This window comes from Canis aureus, chromosome 19, assembly GCF_053574225.1.
Source record: "Canis aureus isolate CA01 chromosome 19, VMU_Caureus_v.1.0, whole genome shotgun sequence".
In the NCBI taxonomy this organism is placed as follows: domain Eukaryota; kingdom Metazoa; phylum Chordata; class Mammalia; order Carnivora; family Canidae; genus Canis; species Canis aureus.
In genome coordinates this window covers 9,420,198-9,442,347 of record NC_135629.1, presented here as the reverse complement: position 1 = coordinate 9,442,347, position 22,150 = coordinate 9,420,198, and the positions used below count along the sequence as shown (strand labels likewise).

The 22,150-nt window shown below is 42.3% G+C and overlaps 1 protein-coding gene across 3 annotated transcripts; it reads right to left on the bottom strand.

Annotated features, from left to right (window-relative positions):
* Window positions 1–1,305: 1,305 nt before the first annotated feature.
* CIDEC (cell death inducing DFFA like effector c) lies at window positions 1,306–17,011 on the bottom strand. Of its 3 annotated transcripts, none has more exons than XM_077857894.1 (6): window positions 16,932–17,011; window positions 14,645–14,722; window positions 13,516–13,669; window positions 6,282–6,440; window positions 6,005–6,192; window positions 1,306–1,793 (listed from the first exon to the last, which is right to left on the bottom strand). In XM_077857894.1, the coding sequence occupies exons 2-6, from the start codon at window positions 14,695–14,697 to the stop codon at window positions 1,631–1,633; spliced, it is 717 nt and encodes a 238-aa protein (XP_077714020.1). In that variant the 5' UTR covers window positions 14,698–14,722; window positions 16,932–17,011; the 3' UTR covers window positions 1,306–1,630. The 3 variants fall into 3 exon arrangements, with proteins under 3 accessions (XP_077714020.1, XP_077714021.1, XP_077714022.1); XM_077857895.1 differs by lacking the exon at window positions 16,932–17,011 and adding an exon at window positions 16,863–16,906; XM_077857896.1 differs by lacking the exon at window positions 13,516–13,669 and having other exon boundaries at window positions 16,932–17,003.
* Window positions 17,012–22,150: the final 5,139 nt, after the last annotated feature.

Genomic DNA, 22,150 nt, shown 5'->3' with positions numbered 1-22,150 from the left:
CCACTTGGACTGGCCTCTGGCTCTCCTGAGGCCCTGTGCTCTCTGGAATCTTTCTTTCATATACCCTAGCCTCATCAAAGGCTGCCCTCTCCTGTTCACTGCCAACAGCTGCTTAGTCTCCAAGTTTCTAGAAGAAAAGAACCTAATTTTCCCTGGGCTGAGAGTGCTCAGTGCCAAGAGACCATGGTCAGTCACTCAAGACTCACTTGTGAGGGTGCCTGAGTTGGCTCAGGTCATGATCCCAGGGTCCTGGGATCAGAGCCCTGGATTGGGTTTCCTGCTCAGCAGTGAGTCTCCTTCTCCCTCTCCCTCTGCAGCTCATCCCTCTCTGTCAAATAAATAAAACTGACTACATTAATGTAAAGAAAAAAAAAAAGAGGAACAGGTAGGCCGCAGCCTCTGCAAGTGTTGACCAGGAATAGCTTCTATGCTGGTGATTATGCCTCCATGCCGTAAGGCCTACCCCACAGAGCCAGGATAGCACAGCACCAGGCCTCTAGTCATAAATGCAAGAGCAGGAAAACCCAGAATAGAAAGTGTTTCTGCTAGCTCTGCAGCTCTTCCCACACATGGCTGCAGGTTTGGATCAGCTGCCAGCAATAACTTTCCAGACTCTAGCTTTGGTAACATGGGACTTTGTATCTAATAAACCCAATAGATTTTATATGCAGAGGCAGAAATGACATGTTTTGAATCTGAGAGTCACAGAAAAAAGCACGGTCCACCTACAAACTCAGCCTTTCATGTTTTTATCTTGTTTGAGTTGCTCTATATTGAAAAATTCCAGCTCACACTGATGAGAAACTAATATTCTTTGAGGCTAAGTAAAAGCTCATTTTGAAATCTGAAGTTGTTATGAAAGATAACAACAAGAAACATGAAAGATAAGTTGTCTAGTAAGCCAGGGAGAGCATTGATGGAGGGTTGTGTTACAGCCTGAGTAGTACTTTCTCTGCTAAATACTTAAAAGGTTGTAATAAAATGTTATGAGAGAAGTGCCTTAGTCCTACCCTGCCATTCAAAGCCCTTCTGATGGTCAGATTTCCTTTAGAAATTGAACTTTATCATATTGATTTACATGGTCTGCTCAAGTCTCTGATTAAGCAGACATTAGTTCCAGAATCAAATATCTTTTTTGTTGGTAGAAATATTTTTTGTTGTTGTTGGTAGAAAAAGTCCTGTTTCCTGTAACCCCCACGTTTGGGAAAATGGCTTGACAATAGATTCCTCTCGTCCCTTAGACCTTTCCAACCTTGCAGACAGAACTCCGGACCCTCACCCACAAAAAACACAGGCAAAGATGGATCAGCATAAATAATGTAATGTGAATTCTCTAGTATCATACACAGTTCTTTCAGGAGCATTAGGGCTGGTTGGCCAGGAGGTGGGGAGCGTGATGAAAGTAGAGCATGTGAAGAAAGGGAGCTGAGGGGCAGACTTTCTGACTAGCAATTCTCAGGTTTCTGCCTTTTTCCCTTGGGAAGACTTCATCATTCATGGTCCTAGTTGGGTGAGGAGGGTGTGGCAAGGTAAGAGGCTGTCTAGCTGCCGTCTTGTGGATGCTACTAGCTGAGCATAGGGGCCACATTCTAGTCCTTGTCTGGGGGAATGTCTCCAAGGACTCCAGCCTTCACTGCAGCATCTTCAGAGAGGTCGGGATGAGGGATCGGGCCTTGCCCTCAGGGGGCTGCCCTCCCTCCGTGGCATCCAGGAGCTGCTGCATGTAACAGGAGGTGCCGAGCAGCACATGGCCTGTGGTCTTCATGCTGAAGAGGGCCCAACGAAGAACTTCCCTGGGTGGAAGACAAAGGTACTAGAGTCAAAACATGAAGAAAACCCCTCCCTGCTATCCAACCCTCCATGCTACCTCCATAATTTCACAAACCGCAGAGCAGTGTGCCAACAGGAATGGATGGTGCCTTCCCTCAGCAAATGCGAAAGATCTATAAGCATTGCCTGCAATCATAATTTAATGGAGATGTCCATTACCTCCTTATTTTCTCATGCAAAATTCAAGCTAATTTCATAAGGCCTTTAATTTTTGTAATACTACTTTGGGCCAGCCACCTTAATCTCAGTACCATGTCTCTGTGCTTTATGACCTCTGTTCTAGAGGCTGAGGCATTTCCAAGTCATGCATAGTGTAGCTAATTTTCAGAGCACTGGACACATGAAGATCCCCATGCTTGGTGTTGCAATGTACTGAGAACAGAGCTTAAATCAGAGAGGCCAGAGTTCTAATCCAGTCTTACTAGCTGTGTAAAGCTTGGCAAATTATTATAGTTCTGAGCTTCTGCTTTCTCATCTGTAAAATAGGATTATACCATTTTGATCCCTCATAAAGTTATGAGATTGAAATAGCATAAAGTCACTTAATTTGGAGCCTAATAGATAGGTGAGTAGGACAAAACATAGAAACAAGAGTAGCTGGTTGAATGCTTGACTACTTTAACCAAGTTCTTTTCCAAATATGTTTAAAAGAGATAAATGGGGGCACCTGGGTAGCTCAGTGGTTGAGCGTCTGCCTTGGCTCAGGTCATGATCCCGGGTCCTAGGATCCAATCCTACATCAGGCTCCCTGTAGGGTTCCTGCTTCTCCCTCTGCCTATGTCTCTGCCTATCTTTCTGTGTCTCTCATGAATAAATGAATAAAATCTTAAGAAAAAAAAAAGATAAATGAGGGTTACTAGGGGTGTCTAGCCCTAAGGGGAATCAGGGAAGAGAAAGCTAAAGAAAAATAAAGACTTTCTAACTGGTATTAAAACTTTCTTTTTTAAAAAATATTTTATTTATTTATGAGAGAGAGAGAGAGAGAGAGAGAGAGAGAGATAGGCAGAGACATAGGCAGAGGGAGAAGCAGGCCCCTAGCAAGGAGCCCAAAGTAGGACTCGATCCGGGGACCATGCCCTGGGCCGAAGGCAGACACTCAACCGCTGTACCACCCAGGTGTCCTGGTATTAAAACTTTCAAACTATTAACCTTTATCTGATAAATTAACTTATGGTTGAGGTATAGGGAGGCAAAAAGATAATTAGAACTATAAAGATCTACACTTGAAAATTCTTTAAAATGTTATTTATTTATTTTTTAAAGATTATTTATTTTAGGGAGAGAGGGAGTGTGAGTGAGAGAAGGGGCAGAGGGAGAAAGAGAGAGAATCTCCAGCTGACTCCTCACTGAGCCCAGATCCCAACAAGGGAATCGCTTCTCAGCCTTTTGGCTAAGATCAAGTGCAGATCCCAACAAGGGGATCTCACGACCTGAGCTGAAACTAAGAGTCGGATTCAATCAACTGAGCTACCCAAGCGCCCCTTCTTTAAAAATTTAAAGGCTCTACCTGAGAAGTATACTCATTTCTAAAATTACAGAACTAAGGCTTAAAACCAGCTATCAAGCCATAAATAGGAATGAAAGTCTGACACATGCTACAGCGTGGATGAACCTTGAAAACATGCTCGGTGACATAAACCAGTCACAAAAGGACAAGTACTGTATAAGATACCTAGAATAGGCAAATTAACAGAAAGAAAGCAGAACACATGTTACCAGGGACTGAAAGAAGGTAGGGTGGAAAGTTAGTGTTTGGAAAGTTAGTGTTTAATGGGTACAGAGTTTCAGTTTGAGATGATGAAAAAGTTCTAGAAATTGATAGTGGTAACTGTTGCACATTGTGAGAGTACTTAACAGCCACTGAATTATACACTTTAAAATGGTTAAAATGGTAAATTTTAGGGGCGCCTAGTTGGTTAAGTGTCTGCCTTCGGCTCAAGTCATGATCTCAGGGTCCTAGGTTGGAGCCCTGCATCAGGCTCCCTGCTCAGTGGAGAGCCTGCTTCTCCCTCTCCCTCTGCTGCTCCCCCTGCTTGTTCGTTCTCTCTCTCTCTCTCTCTCCCTCTCTCTCAAATAAATTTTTAAAATATTTTAAAAATGGTTGGGCAGCCCGGGTGGCTCAGCGGTTTAGTGCCGCCTTCAGCCCAGGGCCTGATCCTAGAGACCCAGGATCAAGTCCCACATCGGGCTCCCTGCATGGAGCCTGCTTCTCCCTCTGCCTGTGTCTCTGCCTCTCTCTCTCCCTCTCTCCCCAACCCCTCTCTCTCATGAATAAATAAATAAAATATTTTTAAAATGGTAAATCTTATGTATGTTTTACTATAACCACAATAACAGTAATAATAAAACTAGCTGACACCACTAATTCACCACACCTACCCCAGCTTGCTGTTTTTTTGATACCAACATGTCTACTGTGTTTAGGTCTGAGAGTCCTACTTCCCCTTAATGCACTGAGTTTACAGGCTGAAACTTCTTGCTCTAGATTTTGAAATTTGCAAACTACTGGCAGCAAGCCCAGATCAAGATGGGGCAGGATATAGAATAGGACGGACCCCTGGGTGCCTCAGCAGTTAAGCTTCTGCCTTCAGCCCGGGGTGTGATCCTGGAGTCCAGGGATCTAGTCCCACATCGGGCTCCCTGCAGGGAGCCTGCTTCTCCCTCTGCCTGTGTCTCTGCCTCTCTCTCTGTCTCTCATGAATAAATAAATAAAATCTTAAAAAAAAAAAAAAAAAAGAATGTAGACTAGGAGGAATGTGAGAATTCTAGCCACAAAACTAGGTTCAAGCCTGTCATTGAATGTCCTCTCTGGCAAGCAGAACACCTCAGGTCCCTCATCTCCAGACTGGATGTGCACAGAAGAAATTCAGAAAGCCAAGAAGGTCTGGTATACTCTAGCTATATATGTTCTGGCAGAAGTGTGGGGATCCTATTTCTCAGAAGGCCTCTAAGAGCAAGGATCAAATGCATCTTCATTCATTCTACAATTTTTTGAATTACTGCTATGTGCCAGCATTCATCAAGGTACTGGAGGCAATAGAAATTCTTGCCAGCGTGGAGCTCATTCTGACATTTTGTTTATCTCTGGATCTTTAGCTTGCATCACAGGGCCAGGCACACTGTGGATGGCTCAAGAGATGCTAAATGAAGCAATTGGGGAGGAGAAGAATCTGTCAGAAGAAACTGGCAAGAGGCCATGGTCTGCTACTCCCTAGCTTTGTGGCTTTGGAATAGTTGGATGCCTCTGCCTCAGTGGCTGCATCCACCTGATAGGGTAAGAATTCACTAGACTGGAGCAGCTGAAATTGGGAAACACCACCACAACAATCCTTGTCTTACAATTTAACATATTCTCATGCTTCCTGTATTACTTGATTTCAGAAGTACAGTAAAAAGTTTAAAAGAATTTCATTAGATAATACAAATGACTATTTTCCATGGACATGCAAATTAATTCCTTCTGTGGAAGGACAATTATTTCATCCCTCCCACCCACATGGAAAAATCCAATTTTGTGTCTATGAATTTATCTCAACATTCTTTTTTCTTTTAAGTTTTGTTTATTTATGAGAGAGAGAGAGGGAGGAGGAGGGGCAGAAGCAGAAGGAGAGAAAATCCCAAGCCAACTTCCCAGGGGCAGAAGGCAGAACCTGAAATGGGGCTTGATCCCATCATCCTGAGATCATGACCTGAGCCGAAGCCAGGAGTTGGCCACTCAAATGACTAAGCCACCCAGGCACCCCTTATCTCAGCATCCTTGATGGACCTATATATTGGTTAGATTTTGAATTCTCTGAACTGATTTTAACTGCTTGCTGGTTCTCTCCTTAATTAATGAGTTCAATACAATCTTTGACACGTGTTCACTTTTAAAACATTGATTAAAATACTACTTAGGAAAACTTATTATTTTAGGTGAAAAAAAGTAGTTGTTGTAGTGGAAAGTAATTAGAAAATAATGTATCCCTGTTCCACCTGGAAGAGTATGTGTATCCCTTTGGCATATGCGAAAGCACTAGTTCAGCCCTAACGTTCTAGACAAATGCTAACTGTTATGCTTTGTCAAAATCAACACTAGTCCCAGGTCCTAAGAAGCTGAGGTCCATATGAGCAGAGAGGTGCTCTCTCCTTGCTGAATACCCACCCTATCCCCAGCTAATCCCAATTCACTCACTTCATGATGCGCTTGGCCCCGTAGCAATGCAGGTCATAGGAAAGGGAGTATGTGCCATAAAGAGTGGCCTTCACATTCAGGCAACCAATGAAGTCCTGTGGGTTCATCTTGTATAGGTCAAAGGTTACTTGAGCCACATCAATCTTCTTGGCAGGCTTATGGGAGAGGGACAGTTGGTACCTAGAACCCTGTGTCAAGACAAGCCTATGGTTGGTACCCTCCCAAGGACTTCTCCCAGGCATCCAATGTTCTCCCCATCACACAGGTGGGAACTCACCTGTTCTGGGGGGGGCTGCCATTTCTGCCCCTTCTGGAGGACCATGAACACTGTGTCATCTGCCAGGGCTTGGAAATACTCTTCTGTTTCTACAGTTGTACCGTCTTCCTCCAGCACCAGGTAGAAGGGCTTGTCTGCCAGCAGCAGGGTGTCCCGGACCTAGAAATCAGATCAGTGATGCTTCTGCTATCCCCATGTAGCCACAGAGCATGAGGAAGACCCATATTACATCATCTTAGCTGCCAGGGAAAGAACAAGTGGTTAAGGATCTATGAGAAATGGGACTGGAACCCAGGCTCTTGCTGTGGGATCGCCACCCAAAGATTCTATATTATGGTCCTACTTGGTACCTAGCTTCATGGTTATGTTGTAGAGCAGTGCTGCCCAATAAAAATATAGTGGGAATCACATATGTAATTTTTTATTGAGATATAATTCACATGCTATAAAATTCACCCATTTAAATTATATAATTCAGTGTTTTTTACTACATTCACTAAGTTGTACAACTATCTGATTTCAGAACATTTTCATCATCCCAAAAGAAACCCAGTACTAATTAGCAGTTATTTCCTATCTCCTAACCCATGGCAACCTCTATGTTTGTCTCTATGGATTTGCCTAGTCTAGACATTTCATATAAATGGAATCATACAATATGTGGTCTTTTTAGAATGGCTTCTTTTCCTCAGTATGTTTTCAAGGTTCATCTGTGTTGTAGCATGATTCATTTCTTTTTATGGCTAAATAATATTCTGCTATATAGATATAATCACATTTTTTTTAAATTTTTTTTTTATTTATTTATGATAGTCACAGAGAGAGAGAGAGAGGCAGAGACACAGGCAGAGGGAGAAGCAGGCTCCATGCACCGGGAGCCCGACGTGGGATTCGATCCCGGGTCTCCAGGATCACGCCCTGGGCCAAAGGCAGGCGCCAAACCGCTGCGCCACCCAGGGATCCCTATAATCACATTTTTAATCCATTCATCAGTTGATATAGACACTTGGGTTGTTTCCATTTTTATTATGAATGTTGCTGAGATGAGTATTCATCTACAAGTTTGTGAATAAGTATCTGTTTTCAGTTTTCCTGGGTATATCCTAGGGATGAAAATGCTGAGTCACACAATTAACTATATGTTTAACTTTTTGAGGAACTACAAAACTGTTTTCCAAAGCAGCTGCATCATTTTATAATCACTAACAATGGATGAAGATTCCAATTTCTTTACATCTTCATCAGTACTTATTATTGTCTGTCTTTTATTTTAGACATTATAGTGAGTATGAAATAGTTTTAATTTGAATTTCCTTAAAGACTAATCACATTGAACATTTTTTCATATGTTATTAGCCATTTAAATATTTTCTTTTATAAAAAGAAAAATAAATAAATATTTTCTTTAGAGAAATGTCCATTCCAATTCTTTACCCATCTTTTTTTTTCTTTACCTATCTTTTAAAATATTTTATTTATTTATTAATTTGACAGAAAGAGCAAAAGCACCAGGAGCAGCAGAGGGAGAGGGAGAAGCAGGCTCTCTATTGAGCAGGGAGCCCAATGCAGGGCTTGATTTCAGGACCCCAGGATCATGACCTGAGCTGAAAGCAGATGCTTAGCCAGTTGAGCCATCCAGGCACCCCTCCTTACGCATTTTTAATTGGATTGTCTTTTTTTTTTTAAGATTTTATTTATTTATTCATGAGAGACACACAGAGAGAGGCAGAGACATAGACAGAGGGAGAAGCAGTCTCCCCATGGGAAGCCCCAATCTCAGGACCCCAGGATCATGACCTGAGCCAAAGACAGATGCTCAACCACTAAGCCACCCAGGTGTCTCTGGAGATAGGGTCTTTAAAGAGGTAATTAAATTAAAATGATATATATTTTTTAAATAATTTCTTTTTTAAAGATTTTATTTATTTATTCATGAGAGATACAGAGAGAGTGAGAGAGGCAGAGACACAGGCAGAGGGAGAAGCAGGCTCCATGCCGGGAGCCCAATGTGGGACTCGATCCCAGGTCTCCAGGATCACGCCCTGGGCTGAAGGCAGCATTAAACCACTGAGCCACTCGGGCTGCCCTAAAATGCTATTATTAAGATGGGCCCTATTCCAGTATTACTGGTTTCCTTATAAAAAAGGGAAGATTAGAACAAAGAAATATACCCAGAAGGAATACCCTGTAAACATGAAGACAACCATCTACAAGTCAAGGAGAGAGGCCTCAGAAGAAACCAAACCTGACAGCACCTTGATCTCAGACTTCCACCCTCCAGATTTGAGAGAAAATAAATTTCTGTTAAGTATCGATCTGTGGTATTTTGTTATAGAAGCCCTAGCAAACTAATAGAGTGAGTCTATCCTTTGTCAATACCACAGAATTGATTACTGTAGCTTTGTAGTAAGTTTTGGAACCAGGAAATGTAAGTCTTCCAACTTTGTCTTTTTCCAAGATTGTGTTAGTTAGTTTTGGTCCATTGTATTTTTATATGAATTTTAGCATCCACTTGTCAATATCTAGGAAAAGAGTAGCTGCAATTTGATGGAGATTGCATTGAATCTGCAGATCAAGCTGGGGAGTATTGCCATCTTAACAACATTAAGTCTTCCAATCCCTGAGCACATTTGTCTATTATTTAGATCTTGTTTAAATCTTCAGTCTAATTTATTTTGCCAATGTTAATTTTCAATCTATAAGTCATATACTCCTGTTAAAGTTATTCTTAAATATTCTATTCTTATTGATGCTATTATGAATGGACTCATTATTTATTTTTTAAAAAATTATGGGTAGGTGACACACCCAGCATGGAACCCAATGTGGGGCCTGAACTCATGACTCTGAGATAAAGACCTGAGCTGAGATCAAGAGTCAGACGCTTACCCAATCGAGCCACTCAAGTGCCCTTCATTTCTTAATTTTATTTTCAGATTATTTATTGCCAGTATATAGAAATACAATTGATTTTTGTATATTGGTCTTACATCCTTCAACCTTATATCATGCAACCTTGCCAAACCCTTTTATTAGCTCTAATTGTGTGTCTGTATGTGTGTGTTCTATAGGGTTTTCTGTCTGCAAATAGGAATAGTTCTACCTCTTCCTTTCCAATCAGGATGCCTTTTATTTTATTTTCTTGCCTAATTATCCTAGCTAGCACCTCCAGCACCTTGTTGTATAAAAGTGGCAAGAACAGATATCCTTATCGCATTCCTGATCTTAAGGGGAAAGTTTTCAGAATTTCCCATTAAGTATGTTGTTACTGGGGATCCCTGGGTGGCGCAGCGGTTTGGCGCCTGCCTTTGGCCCAGGGCGCGATCCTGGAGACCTGGGATCGAATCCCACGTTGGGCTCCCGGTGCATGGAGCCTGCTTCTCCCTCTGCCTATGTCTCTGCCTCTCTCTCTCTCTCTGTGTGACTATCATAAATAAATAAAAATTTAAAAAAAAGTATGTTGTTACCTGTGAGTTTTTCACAGATGCTCTGTATTACACAATTGTAATTTTAAATTTTCTAATAGCCACATGATACTTGTCATATATTTAATTCCATCCAAAATATGATCTCAACATAAAATCAATATAAAAATATGAGATTTTACATTTTTTATTAAGTCTTCAAAATCTTGTAATTTATACTTAAGCACATTTCAGTTTCAACTAGCCTCATTTCAGAGTTCAGTAACCACATGTAACTAGTAACTATTGCATTGAATAGTCTATCTCTAGAGTTTAAAAAACCTGGGTTTGAATTCTAGCTCCCTTACAATATTATTCTGAATTTAAGAAAGTTATTGCATTTATCTGAACTAGTTTCATCATCCAAAAAGTTGAGGCAAGTATAGTCTTAGAGTCCTCACAATGGTTAAAGGCAAATATGTATGAGATGATGGCCTGAGTTTATTTTATTGATTTATTTTTAAAGATTTTATTCATTTATTCATGAGAGAGAGAGAGAGAGAGATGCAGAGACACAGGCAGAGGGAGAAGCAGGCTCCCACGCAGGGAGCCTGATGTGGGATCTCATCCCAGGACTCCAGGATCACGCTCTGTCTAAAGGCAGGCGCCAAACCACCGAGCCACCCAGGGATCCCCTACAGCCTGAGTTTAAATCCCAGTGAAGGAACTTGACCTCTGCTTCTAGAAAATTAAAATAGTAGTAACTACCTCAAGGTTATGATTCCAAGAAATGCTAGAAGTTATCCATTATATGCATTTACTAAATTTTATACTATATTGATTAAAATGGAAGGAGTTCCATGACCCATTCATGCTAGAGAATGAAATGAAAAGTCAGGTGGCGTATTACAATAACTACCCCATTTAAGGAAGTTGTATATAAGGATAGACTATTTAGGACATTCACGACCACATCATCTATCTCTTGGGATAGCAGAATTCACACTTTAGTTTTCTTGCTTTCATTTGCTAGAGAACATTTTTTCTGCTTAAAATTCTTCAATAAAGTTATGGGATCAGCAACACACCAATAGCAGTGAACACACCTAACTCCCAGATCTTAATTTCTGAATACCATTCTCCACTAAAATGAAGCAGTTCTCCTTAGGAGAAATGGCCAATTCAGGGCTGGGGCAAGTAAAATACAAAATAAGCTTGCAATACTTCATCATGACTGAAAGTCAGAAAGCACTGAAGAATAATAGGGACTTGAGAAAAGGACACAAGTTGACAGGAGTCCCACTGGCTAAATCTTGGACCAATTTTTTTAAAAAAGATTGTATTTATTCATTCATGAGAGACACACAGAGAGAGGCACAGACATAAGCAGAAGAGAACCAGGCTCCTTCTGGGGAGCCCAGTGTGGGACTCAATCCCAGGACCCCGGGACCACGACCTGAGCCAAAGGCAGATACTCAACCACTGAGCCACCCAGAAGACCAATCTTGGACCATTTGAGCATCAACAAATAATCTGTTATCATCCTCATATCCCATTAAAATAGAAATATTTTAATCTCTTCTAACACAAGTAAATGAAGAAGTTGAAAATTGAGTGCAGAATGAGATATATATTTAATACAAAATACCTCTATAGAAAATAATTGACACAAAGGGAAAAATAATAACTTTACATAGGGAAGCCTGGATATACCTCCTTATTCAGATAATCAAAGTTAGACAGTAATGTGACAAAGTTATTTGCAATTTTGCAGTGACAACCTATTTTTATCATATTCCTGCCAGATATACAGGCTGAATTGAGGACATAAGCCATGCCAAACTGAAGCACAGTAAACAAAACAACAGGCTTATAATATTCAAAACAATCAAGGCTATGAAATTTAAGGAAAATTGATGAACTGTTCCAGATTGAAGGAGACTAAAGAGACACACAGTTAAATAAAATACTCAATCCAGACCTGGATCCTTTTGCTATTAAGGATATTACTGGGATGATTAGTAACATTTGAATGAAGTCTCAGAATTAAACTGTGGTCATGTAAGATTGTATGTTTCCCAGTTTTGATGGTTCTACTTCAATGATATAGGAGAATATTCTTGTTTGTAGAGAAGACACACTGAAGTATCCAAGAATAAGAAGCATCAGGTTGGCAATTTACTCTCAAAGATTTAAGAAGTGCTGTATTCTTGCAACTTCTGTTAGTTTGAGATTCTTTCAAAATTAATTTTTAAAAAATCCTCTAAAGGCTTACTGTGGTCTTTTAAAATGAAACCCCTCTGTTCTTTACCATGGCCAATCAAGGACTAATAATCTGGTCACTGCCAACCATATCATCTTGCCCTTTTCCCCCCTCACTCTCTCTGCTCCTTTCTTTATATATTGCCAAACTTGGAAAAGCAGCAGATAGGTTGATGTCCTCCCTGCTCTATCAGTAAGATTCATTTCTTTTTTTATTTTTAAAGATTGTATTTATTTATTCATGAGATACACAGAGAAAGGGAGAGAGAGGCCGAGACACAGGCAGAGGGAGAAGCAGGTTCCATTCAGGGAGCCTGACGTGGGACTCCATCCCAGGACTCCAGGATCACGCCCTGGACCACAGGCAGGCGCTAAACTGCTGAGCCACCCAGGGATCCCCAGTAAGATTCATTTCTGACCTGTGTTCCATGTTGGAAAAAATGGACCCTCACTGTTGTTCCTCTCTGCATCCTTTAGAGTTAGGATTCTAACTCAGTGTCCCCAAACTAAGTGACTAAGAATCTCCTGAAGAACTCACTAAAAATGACAACTCCTGAGCCTCACTCATCACCTAATCAATCCCAGGGAGGGCATTCTGGGAAGTCATGGGCAACAAGTCCACTTTGGTACAGGAGGTGGTCCCCAGACCTCAGGTGAATAACACTAGTAAGTTTAGACTCCAATGTGAAAGAGACTTTTTGATTCAGGACATAAGAAATTGGTGTGTCATAGCCACAAGTCTCAAGAGAGGGAAAATTGGCTCCCATGAGGAACAATAGACCTAATTCACAGAAGCAAGGGAGGGACTCTGGACTCAGGTCAGCTATGATTTCTATATGTTAAACTCTAGACTCTAGTGATCAGAAGCTTAATCCAAATGTATGATCTGTGCCAGGCAACTGGGTTTGTATAGGAGCAGGGCTCCCCTCACATGGAGCTGATAAGCTAATAGGGCAGTGAAGCACAAGATTAATAAAGAACCAGATTAGATGAGGCTCTAGGAGAAGCAGTGGGAGAGAGGGAACATAGAAATAGGGAAGGGTGTTACTCTTGCCTGCTCTTACTACTGTCCACAGAGCTGTGTGTCTTTGGTTTCCTGCTGTGGAAGCTTGAAATAGTTTGAAGAGAGTCTTCCATAGCTATTCGCTAAGCTTTCCATGGAAGGCCAGTGTAGGAGACAGATTGAAGACCTGCCCTGGCTAAAGGGAGGAGATGGGAAATAGAATCTCTAAGATTGTGCCTATTTCTGCAACTTCCAGGCATGTGTACAATGGAAAAGGGAACTTATAGGTCCTTCCAATAAGAAAAATATACTCTGAAAATACCACTGACCTACTATTAGCATAGGGTGGCAATATACTGCCTTCCGCCTGTCACTAATCCATTAGACAGCACTATAGCAGGCACTACTGACCTATTAGAGCTGGCATCAGAAAGGAAATCTTTTCACCATCTAACCCATGAGCTGCATCCCAGCTGAACTCCCAGCTCACGACCCAGAGGACAGAAGCAGCTCTCAGCCACAGTCCCAGTGGTTGGGCTGTGTTGAGGGTAGCCCCTTCCCTCACCTTGTTCAGGAGGTCCTTGAGACTGTGTGCGATGATGCCCTTCCGCACACTCCGGTCAGCAGTGCTTACTCTACAGGGCCGGGCCTTGGGGGCCTCCAGGCTGGACTTCGACGATAGCTGCTGGGTCACCACTGAGGTGCTCACTGCCACATGCCTGGAGACAACTTGGAGCATTAGAATGAGCTGTCTGCTGCCTCTGAGCCATTGCCCCATGGCAGGAACCTAAGTCCCATCCCCCAGAGGTGGAGCTCCTCATATTTCTCCTCTACCACCCACCAAGCCTGCTCTAATCTTTCTAGTCTTACTCAAAGGCCTGCCAGATCAGTACATCTCACATTTTAGTGACATATATGTCCTCTGGGGATCTGATTCAGATTCTGTAGGTCTCAGTGGAGTCTGGGATTCTATATGTCTAATAAGTTTCCAAGTGGCATTGATGCTGCTTGATGACACTGACCATGATGAGTAGCAAGGTGATTGGAGACCCATCCCACATTTCCCCAATACCACTTTCCCCTCTTGGTCTCTCTCTTCCCACCTGTAAAATGAAATGAAGTGGTGAAGTGGCCTGGGTTTTTGTCAGACTCAAACCTGAATCCTGGCTCCATTACTCATTTGCTAGGTGATTGAGAATACCCACTCTGTGCTTCAGTACCCCCATCTATTATTATACCTAAAATTAGGTATAATAATCTCTACTTCCCAAAATCGTGATCAGGTTTAAATGAGATCAAGAATGGGGGCACCTGGGTGGCTCAGTTGGTTAAGTGTCTGACTCCTGATTTCAGCTTAGGTCATGATCTCAGGGTCCTGAGATTGAGCCCTGCTTTGGGCTCTATGCCGAGCATGGAGCCTGCTTAAGATTCTCTCTCTCTCTCTCTCTCTCTCTCTCTCTCTCTCTGTGTGTGTGTGTGTGTGTGTGTGTGCCTCCCCCCCACCCCAGCTCAAGTGCTCCACTTTTTCTAATTAAAAAAAAAAAAAAAAAGCAAAATCTTAGGTCCCACTCCAGACCTACTAAATATACATCTGCATTTAATAAGATGCCCAGGTGACTTATGAGCCTGTTGAAATTTGAGAAGGTCTGCCTTACAGGTAGCTTCCTTTTGCTTCTACCCTTGGTTCTCCTCACCTGGACAAGGACTTGGGGTAGAGAAGGCTGAGGGACTTCATGGCATATTCCATCCTTGTCACCTGGATAATGTTGGACCTGGGAAGGAAGCAGAAAAGCTAGTTAGGGTAGGAACAGAAGGCTCCCTCTCACTCACCTTTTGACAGAGTGTAACCCCACCCCCATCCAGCTAACCTACACTCTGGTTTCTCCTCTCAACTCCCACACACACCTTTCCAGCCCTTCTCTTATCCAATCCCACACATGCCAACTGGGACCAAGCTGGAGACCCCCTGGAGACCCAGGCTCAACCTACTTGGCAGCTGCTCCTCCCTCCCTAGGACTACTCACTCCATGTTTCTCTGACTCTGGCTCTGGTCACACTGATCAGGGATTCCCAGTTGGGGCTGAAGAGGCCCTGCCTGGTTGATTCCTATCCCTGGGGCCAGAGTCTACTTCACGCTGGCAGGAGGTGAGTCATATCACCTACCTTTTCTGGAGACTGTTTCCTTATCTACAGCCCAGAAACCTCACAGGCCAGGCTCACACAGGCCAGGCAGCTCAGTCCAAGCAGGCTCTCTCCTGTGTCCTTGAGCAATCTGAACCCTTTCTGAGACTTCCCACTGGCCAGAGGGAATTTCTGTGATGACGGATGTTGGAGATGTTCTATATCATTTCTCCCCAGTACCAGAATTCCTAACTTCATGTGGCTACTGAGGACTTGAAATGTGGCTAGTACAATTGAAGAGCTGGATTTTTAACTTTGTTTAATGTTAACTAATTTAAATCAAAATAGCCACTGTGGCTCCTGGCTACTGACAACCATCCTGAACATAGAGATCTAGCTGATAACCCTCAGCTCATCTGCCAGCTTTCTCTTCAACCTCTCTACTTCAGCTCTTGCATGCTCTGAGTCTTTTTTTTTTTAAGATTTTATTTATTCATGAGAGACAGAGAGAGAGAGAGGGGCAGAGACATAGGCAGAGGGAGAAGCAGGCTCCCCATAGGAGCCCAGGACCCCTTGATCACGACCTGAGCCAAAGGCAGATGCTCAACCAGTGAGCCACCCAGGTGCCCTTGCATGTTCTGAGTCTTTGGAAAGACAGTTCTCTCCACCTGCAGTGTCCTTCTCCAGCCTAGGGCTAAACAAATGCGGCCTTGAAGACTCAATCTCACTACTTTCCACTCTTTGGAAAGCCTTTTTATTTTTTTAAGATTTTGTTTATTTATTCATGAGACACACACACACACACATAGAGGCAGAGACACAGGAAGAGGGAGAAGCAGGCTCCGTACAAGGAACCCAATGCAGGACTTGATCCCGGGACCCCGGGATCACGCCTTGAGCCAAAGGCAGACGCCCACCCAGGAGTCCCTACATACATAAAATTTAAAAATAAAAAGGCTTGGGACACCTGGGTGGCTCAGCGATTGGGTTGGGCGGCTGCCTTTGGCTCAAGGCATGATCACGGGATCCCAGAGATTGAGTCCCTCATCAGGCTCCCTGCATGCTTTTCCCTCTTCCTGTGTCTCTGTGTCTCTTAAGAATAAATAAATGAAATCTTAAAAAAAATTATGTATGAATGTATTTTCTGATAAGAAAAGTTTTATATGGGGATCCCTGGGTGGCGCAGCGGTTTAGCGCCTGCCTTTGGCCCAGGGCGTGATCCTGGAGACCCGGGATCGAATCCCACGTCGGGCTCCCGGTGCATGGAGCCTGCTTCTCCCTCTGCCTGTGTCTCTGCCTCTCTCTCTCTGTGTGTGACTATCATAAATTTTAAAAAATAAAATAAAATAAAATAAAATAAAGAAAAGTTTTATATGGACAACACAGACTGGACAAGAATGCTATAAATGAGAAAAGCACAGACCCTGGAAAGCCTTCTTAGGTGGTGCATACAGTTCCCCCTTCCTCTTGCCCTTCCTACTTCCAAGCCAAGTGTGCCTCCGTGTCTGTTTCTGCCTTAGCCCCACCAATCCTTGGGTGCCTTGCCCTGAAATGTTCTTTGTAGTCCCAGGGCAGAGAGGACCTGGCACAGGGCAAGGGGCTCAAAGAGTGGTCATGGAATGAGGAGCCCTCTCCTCAGGCAGGTAAAATCCCTCTTTCCTTCTAACAACTTAGGGGGATTTCCTAGGCCCACCCATCTGTGAACTCCCCCAATTAGCACTACCCATGTCAGCTTGTTTCAGCCTCCCTCCTTACTCTCCATCTGAAGCAAAACTGCAAAGCCCTCCTCACCTGCTCACCAGGAGCTTCTCACCTGCTCTCCAGGAGTTTCCTCCCCAAGTCCCAAAACAAAACACTTACCGCCCCCTCACAGCCTCCAGTAAGATATTGCCCAGCACAGCACAGCCCTTGCTCCATTTTATTTCCAGCTCCCAGAGAAGCCCCTCCCCTGGCCTTCAGTTCCAGCTGGGGGAAAGAGCATGGGGAGTAAGTGTGCAGCTCTCACCCTTGGGACTTCAGGACAGCCTAACATCCAGAAAAGGCTCAAAAGGAGGGAAAAAGGCAAGTTTCGAAAGCTCTGGGACAGGGTATGGCTCAGGATGTGATATCAGGCACAGAGTGCACAGAATATAGGGGCATGTGAGTTGTGGTCCCAACTCCACTCAAGTTCACTGTTTGAGTGTAGACAAGCTGTCTCTGGGAACCCGTTTCTCTCACCTGTACAACAGCAATACAATAACGATTCCTGTGTTAAAGAATTGTGGTGAGGATTTGTGATAATAAAAGTAAAAAGCTTTGCAATAAAAACAATTAATAGATAGAAGGGAATATTGGTGTCATAATTATTTAATAATACTAGAGACTAAGGCTAGCTAAAATGTGTAGTGGTTAATAGTGAAAGATCTAACCCTTGATCCAGCAGTCCTACTCCTACATGTATTATCCAAGAGAAATGAAGATATATGTCCACGCCAAAACTTATACACAAATGTTCACAGTGTTATTCACAATAGCTAACAGATAGAAACAACTTGAATGCTCATCAGTTGATGAATGCATTTTTTAAATGTGGCATATCCATAAGCGGAATATTATTTGTCAATAAAAAGGATTACATGCTACTACATGAATAAACTTTGAAAACATGCAGAGTGAAAGAAGGCAGTCATAAAAGATTACATACATATTTGTATGATTCCAGTTGTAGGAAATGACCAGAATAGGCAAAACTATAAAGATAGAAAATATAAATTAGTGGTTGCTTAGAGCTGGGGAGGGAGAGAGGATGAGGAATGATTCTAATGGGGAGTGATGGGGTTTCTTTTAAGAGAGATGTAAATGTTCTAATCAATTAATCTAATCACAGTCCATTTTGGCGATGGTTGTACAACACTGAAAAATATGTTTAAAATAATTGATTTGGGGATCCCTGGGTGGCTCAGTGGTTTAGCGCCTGCCTTCGGCCCAGGGAGTGATCCTGGAGTCCTGGGATCAAGTCCCACGTCGGGCTCCCTGCATGGAGCCTGCTTCTCCCTCTGCCTGTGTCTCTGCTTCTCTCTCTCTCTCTGTATCTCTCATGAATAAATAAATAAAATCTTAAAAAAATAAAATAAAAATTATTGATTTGATCACTAGAGTAGGTGGACATGTGGTATATGAATTATATCTGCATAAAGCTGTTATTTATTTCTGCTTTTACAAGTGATACATAAAGTGTTATTTATTTTTTTAATGTTTATTTTTTTCATAAAGTGTTTTTTTAAAAAAAGAGTTCAAGGGGCATCTGGGTGACTCAGTCAGTTAAGCATCTGCCTTCAGCTCAGGTCAAGATCCTGGGGTCCTGGTATCTAGCCCTGCTTCACTCCCTGCTCAGCAAGGAGCCTGCTTTTTCCTCTCCCTCTCCCTCTCTCTCTGCCCCAAACTCATGCTTACTCTCTCTTTCAAATAAATAAAATCTTAAAAAAAATAAAAAAACAAGAGTTCAAGCTCATCTTTTTTTCAGCTCAAGATGTTTCACACTGTGTATCATCAGTGTCCCCATCACCTGGACAGCTTGTTAAAATTTAGATTGCTGGGCCCCATCCCAGAGTTTCCAAGTCAGTATGACTGGGGTGGAGCCTGAGAAACCACTTCTAATAGGTTCCTAGGTGATCCTGAAGGTGTGACTGCTCAGGAACCTCACTCTTGAGCTAGAGGTCTAGCATTAGCTGTATGATGTAACTCTTCTAAGCCTCAGTTTGATCTGACAAATAGGGATTAAAAATAGCTCCTACCTCACTGGTTGTCATGAAGATTGAGATAATCATGAAATGTACTTACTGCACAATTTAGTGCATCCTTCGGGCTCAATAAATCACTCATTATTTTAATTATTATTTTAAAGATTTATTTATTTATTTGAGAGAGTGAGATTGTGTGTGTGTGTGTGTGTGTGTGTGTGTGTGTGAGAGAGAGAGAGAGTGAGAGAGCAAGTGAGTGAGAGGAAGGGCAAAGGAAGAAGGAGAGAAGCAGACTCCTTGCTGAGTGTGAGCCAGATCCCAGGAACCTAAGACCACGAACTGAACTGAAATCAAGAGTCCTCATGGGGCACCCAGCTGACTGAGCCATCCAGGTGCCCCTATTATTAATATCTAAATCCCTTCCTCGAGGAGCTCCCAAACAGCCATCGTCCATTCATTTATTCAGCAAATATTTACTTGGCATTTACTATATGCCAGCCCTACGAGGAGGAAAGAAGCAGGAAAGAACCCAGCCTTGTTCTACACTTCAAGGAGCTGGCATTCCTAGGGCAGCGGGGAACTCAGATTCTGTACAAATATGCAAATAAACAAAAGGATTTCAGATAATGACATTCTAGGAAGAAAACAAAGCAAAGTGGTATGATAACAAATGGCTAGAGAACTACATTGGCCTGTGGGTTCAGGCAAGGACTCAAGGGAGAAGAACTTCGAGCTAAATCCTACTGCTGAGAAGCCAATCTTTTGAAGTCCTGGGGGAACGGTTAAGGCAAAGAAAACATCAGTACAAAGGATCTGGGATAGGAAGGAGCAGAATGAGGAGACAGGAACACAAGTCACTAAACTTGAAGGCAGTCCAAGAGCCAGAAGAGAAGTATAAACAAATACTTCAGAGAAGTTCTGGGGAACAGGTTGGGCCCCTCCCTTAGACACTCATCCCTCAAACATTTATTGAACATCTAACATGTGATTGAGTGTCAGTGGATGACTCAAAGCAGTCTGATTCTGATGAACTCTCAATGAATCATGGAAAGCAGACTCAGATAAGGAAAAGCTAACTGCAAGCCAAAATCAAAGATCACCTGCCTTGGGGTAGAGGATGGCTCCATGAACCTGAGGATTCTTTACAGTACTTAGGAGAAGAGGATGGTTTTGAACCAATTAGGATTTATTTATTCAACAAGCATTTTCTTGAGGCTTTATACTATGCCAGGCACTCTGGGCTGCTGGGGACACAGAGGAGTCAGTTCTTGTCCCTATCTGGGGACCTCACATTCTAGTGGGAGAGGCAGATGTCTGAGCATGGTTCTTAAACTCTGAAGGGCCTAGAAATCATTTGAGATACCTTGGAGTGGAGAAAGACTCTAGCTATGACTCAAAATTGAGAAGCCATAAAAGAAAAGATTATGCATTGAATTACATTTAAAAAGTATTCTGAGGGCACCTGGGTGGCTCAGTCACTTAAGAGTCTGACTCTTGATCTCAGCTCAGGTCTTTTTATTATTTTCTTCTTTCTTTCTTTCTTTCTTTCTTTCTTTCTTTCTTTCTTTCTTTCTTTCTTTCTTTCTTTCTTCTTTCTTTCTTTTTTAAAAGATTTTGTTTATTTATTCATGAGAGACACAGGTAGAGTCAGAGACATAGGCAGGAGAAGCAGACTCCCTGTGGGGAGCCCCATGTGGGACTTGATCCCAGGACCCAACCTGAGCCAAAGGCAGATGCTCAACCACTGAGCTACCCAGGCATCCATGCCTCAACTTGGGTCTTGATCTCAGGGTGGTAAATTCAAGCCCCCGGGGGCTCCACGCTGAGCATGGAGCCTACTTAAAAAAAAAAAAAATTCTGCATGTTCAACTTGTCATACCTGGGCAGAGTCTAATGACATACACAAATAAAGCTATATTGCAACTAATATAGGCAAGATGTTGATCTCCTCTCCCTCTTTCTCTCCCTCTCTCTGTCTCTGTCTCTCTCTCTTTCTCATTCTCTTCTTCCTCCTCTATCTATATATAAACTAAGACCAACAACATGGTAGAAAAAGGAGCAAAGGATATGAACGCAATTCAGGGAAATGAAATACAAATGACCCTTAAACATATGAAAAGGCATTTAATCCCACTTACAGAAATTAAAAAAAAAGAAATAGAAATACAACATGAAACTACACAGAGATGTGATTCTTCACCCATCAGACTAGCAGATGTTGTTGGCAAACTGTGGGAAAGCAAGGAGTCACACACAATCACATATTATTGGTGAGAATGTAATCCGTCTAACCTCTGTGAAAGGCAATATGTCCAGATCTATGAAAATTACAAACATCATATATTCTTTGACCCAACAATACTAATTTTGGAATTCCAGACTATAGATCTACTTGCTCAGGAATGAAATGATAAAATGTACAAAGTTATTAACTGAAGCTATGTTTGTAATAGCAAAATACTGGATATGATCCAAATATCCTACAAGCAAGACAAGTTAAATAAATTATCTTTTAGGGCAGCCCAGTGGCTCAGCGGTTTAGCGCCGCCTTCAGCCCAGGGCATGATCCTGGAAACCTGGGATTGAGTCCCACGTAGGGCTCCCTGCATGGAGCCTGCTTCTCCCTCTCCCTCTGCCTGTGTCTCTGCCTCTCTCTCTCTTCTCTGTGTATGCTCATGAATAAATAAATAAAATCTTTAAAATATTATCTTTTAATCATATAATGGAATAACACTAGGAAGCAAAAAAAATTGAGGACGTTCTTTATATATTGATTTGGGGGGAAATCTCCAAGATATATTATTACATGGAAACAAAAAGCAAGGTCTTTAATAGTGTGTATAATACAGTACCCTCTGTATTTAAGAAAGAGTAGAACAAGAATATAACTTTACATTTGTTTGTCTGTGCTTTAAAAAAACTCTGGAAATAGATACAATAACATTAAAAAAAAAACGAAAGTGTTTTCTTGGTTGGGGTGGAGTTGGGCAGACTGGGTTGAGACCTAGGAAGATGGGGAGCAGAGTTGAGAGGAGGAGTTTTCACTGCATGTATTTTTTTTTAAATCAGAGGACTTGGGGATCCCTGGGTAGCTCAGCGGTTTAGCGCCTGCCTCCCACGTTGGGCTCCCTGCGTGGAGCCTGCTTCTCCCTCTGCCTTATGTCTGCCGCTCTCTCTCTCTGTCTCTCATGAATAAATAAATAAAATCTTTAAAAAAAATCAGAGAACTTTATTTTGATACAATTTGCTTTCACTGTAATCTTCTATATTGTATTTTGTACATTCAAAAACTTCAGTCTGAGAAGGGGTCCCCAGGGTGCCAAAGATGTCTATGGTACCAAAGCAGTTACATATCACTGC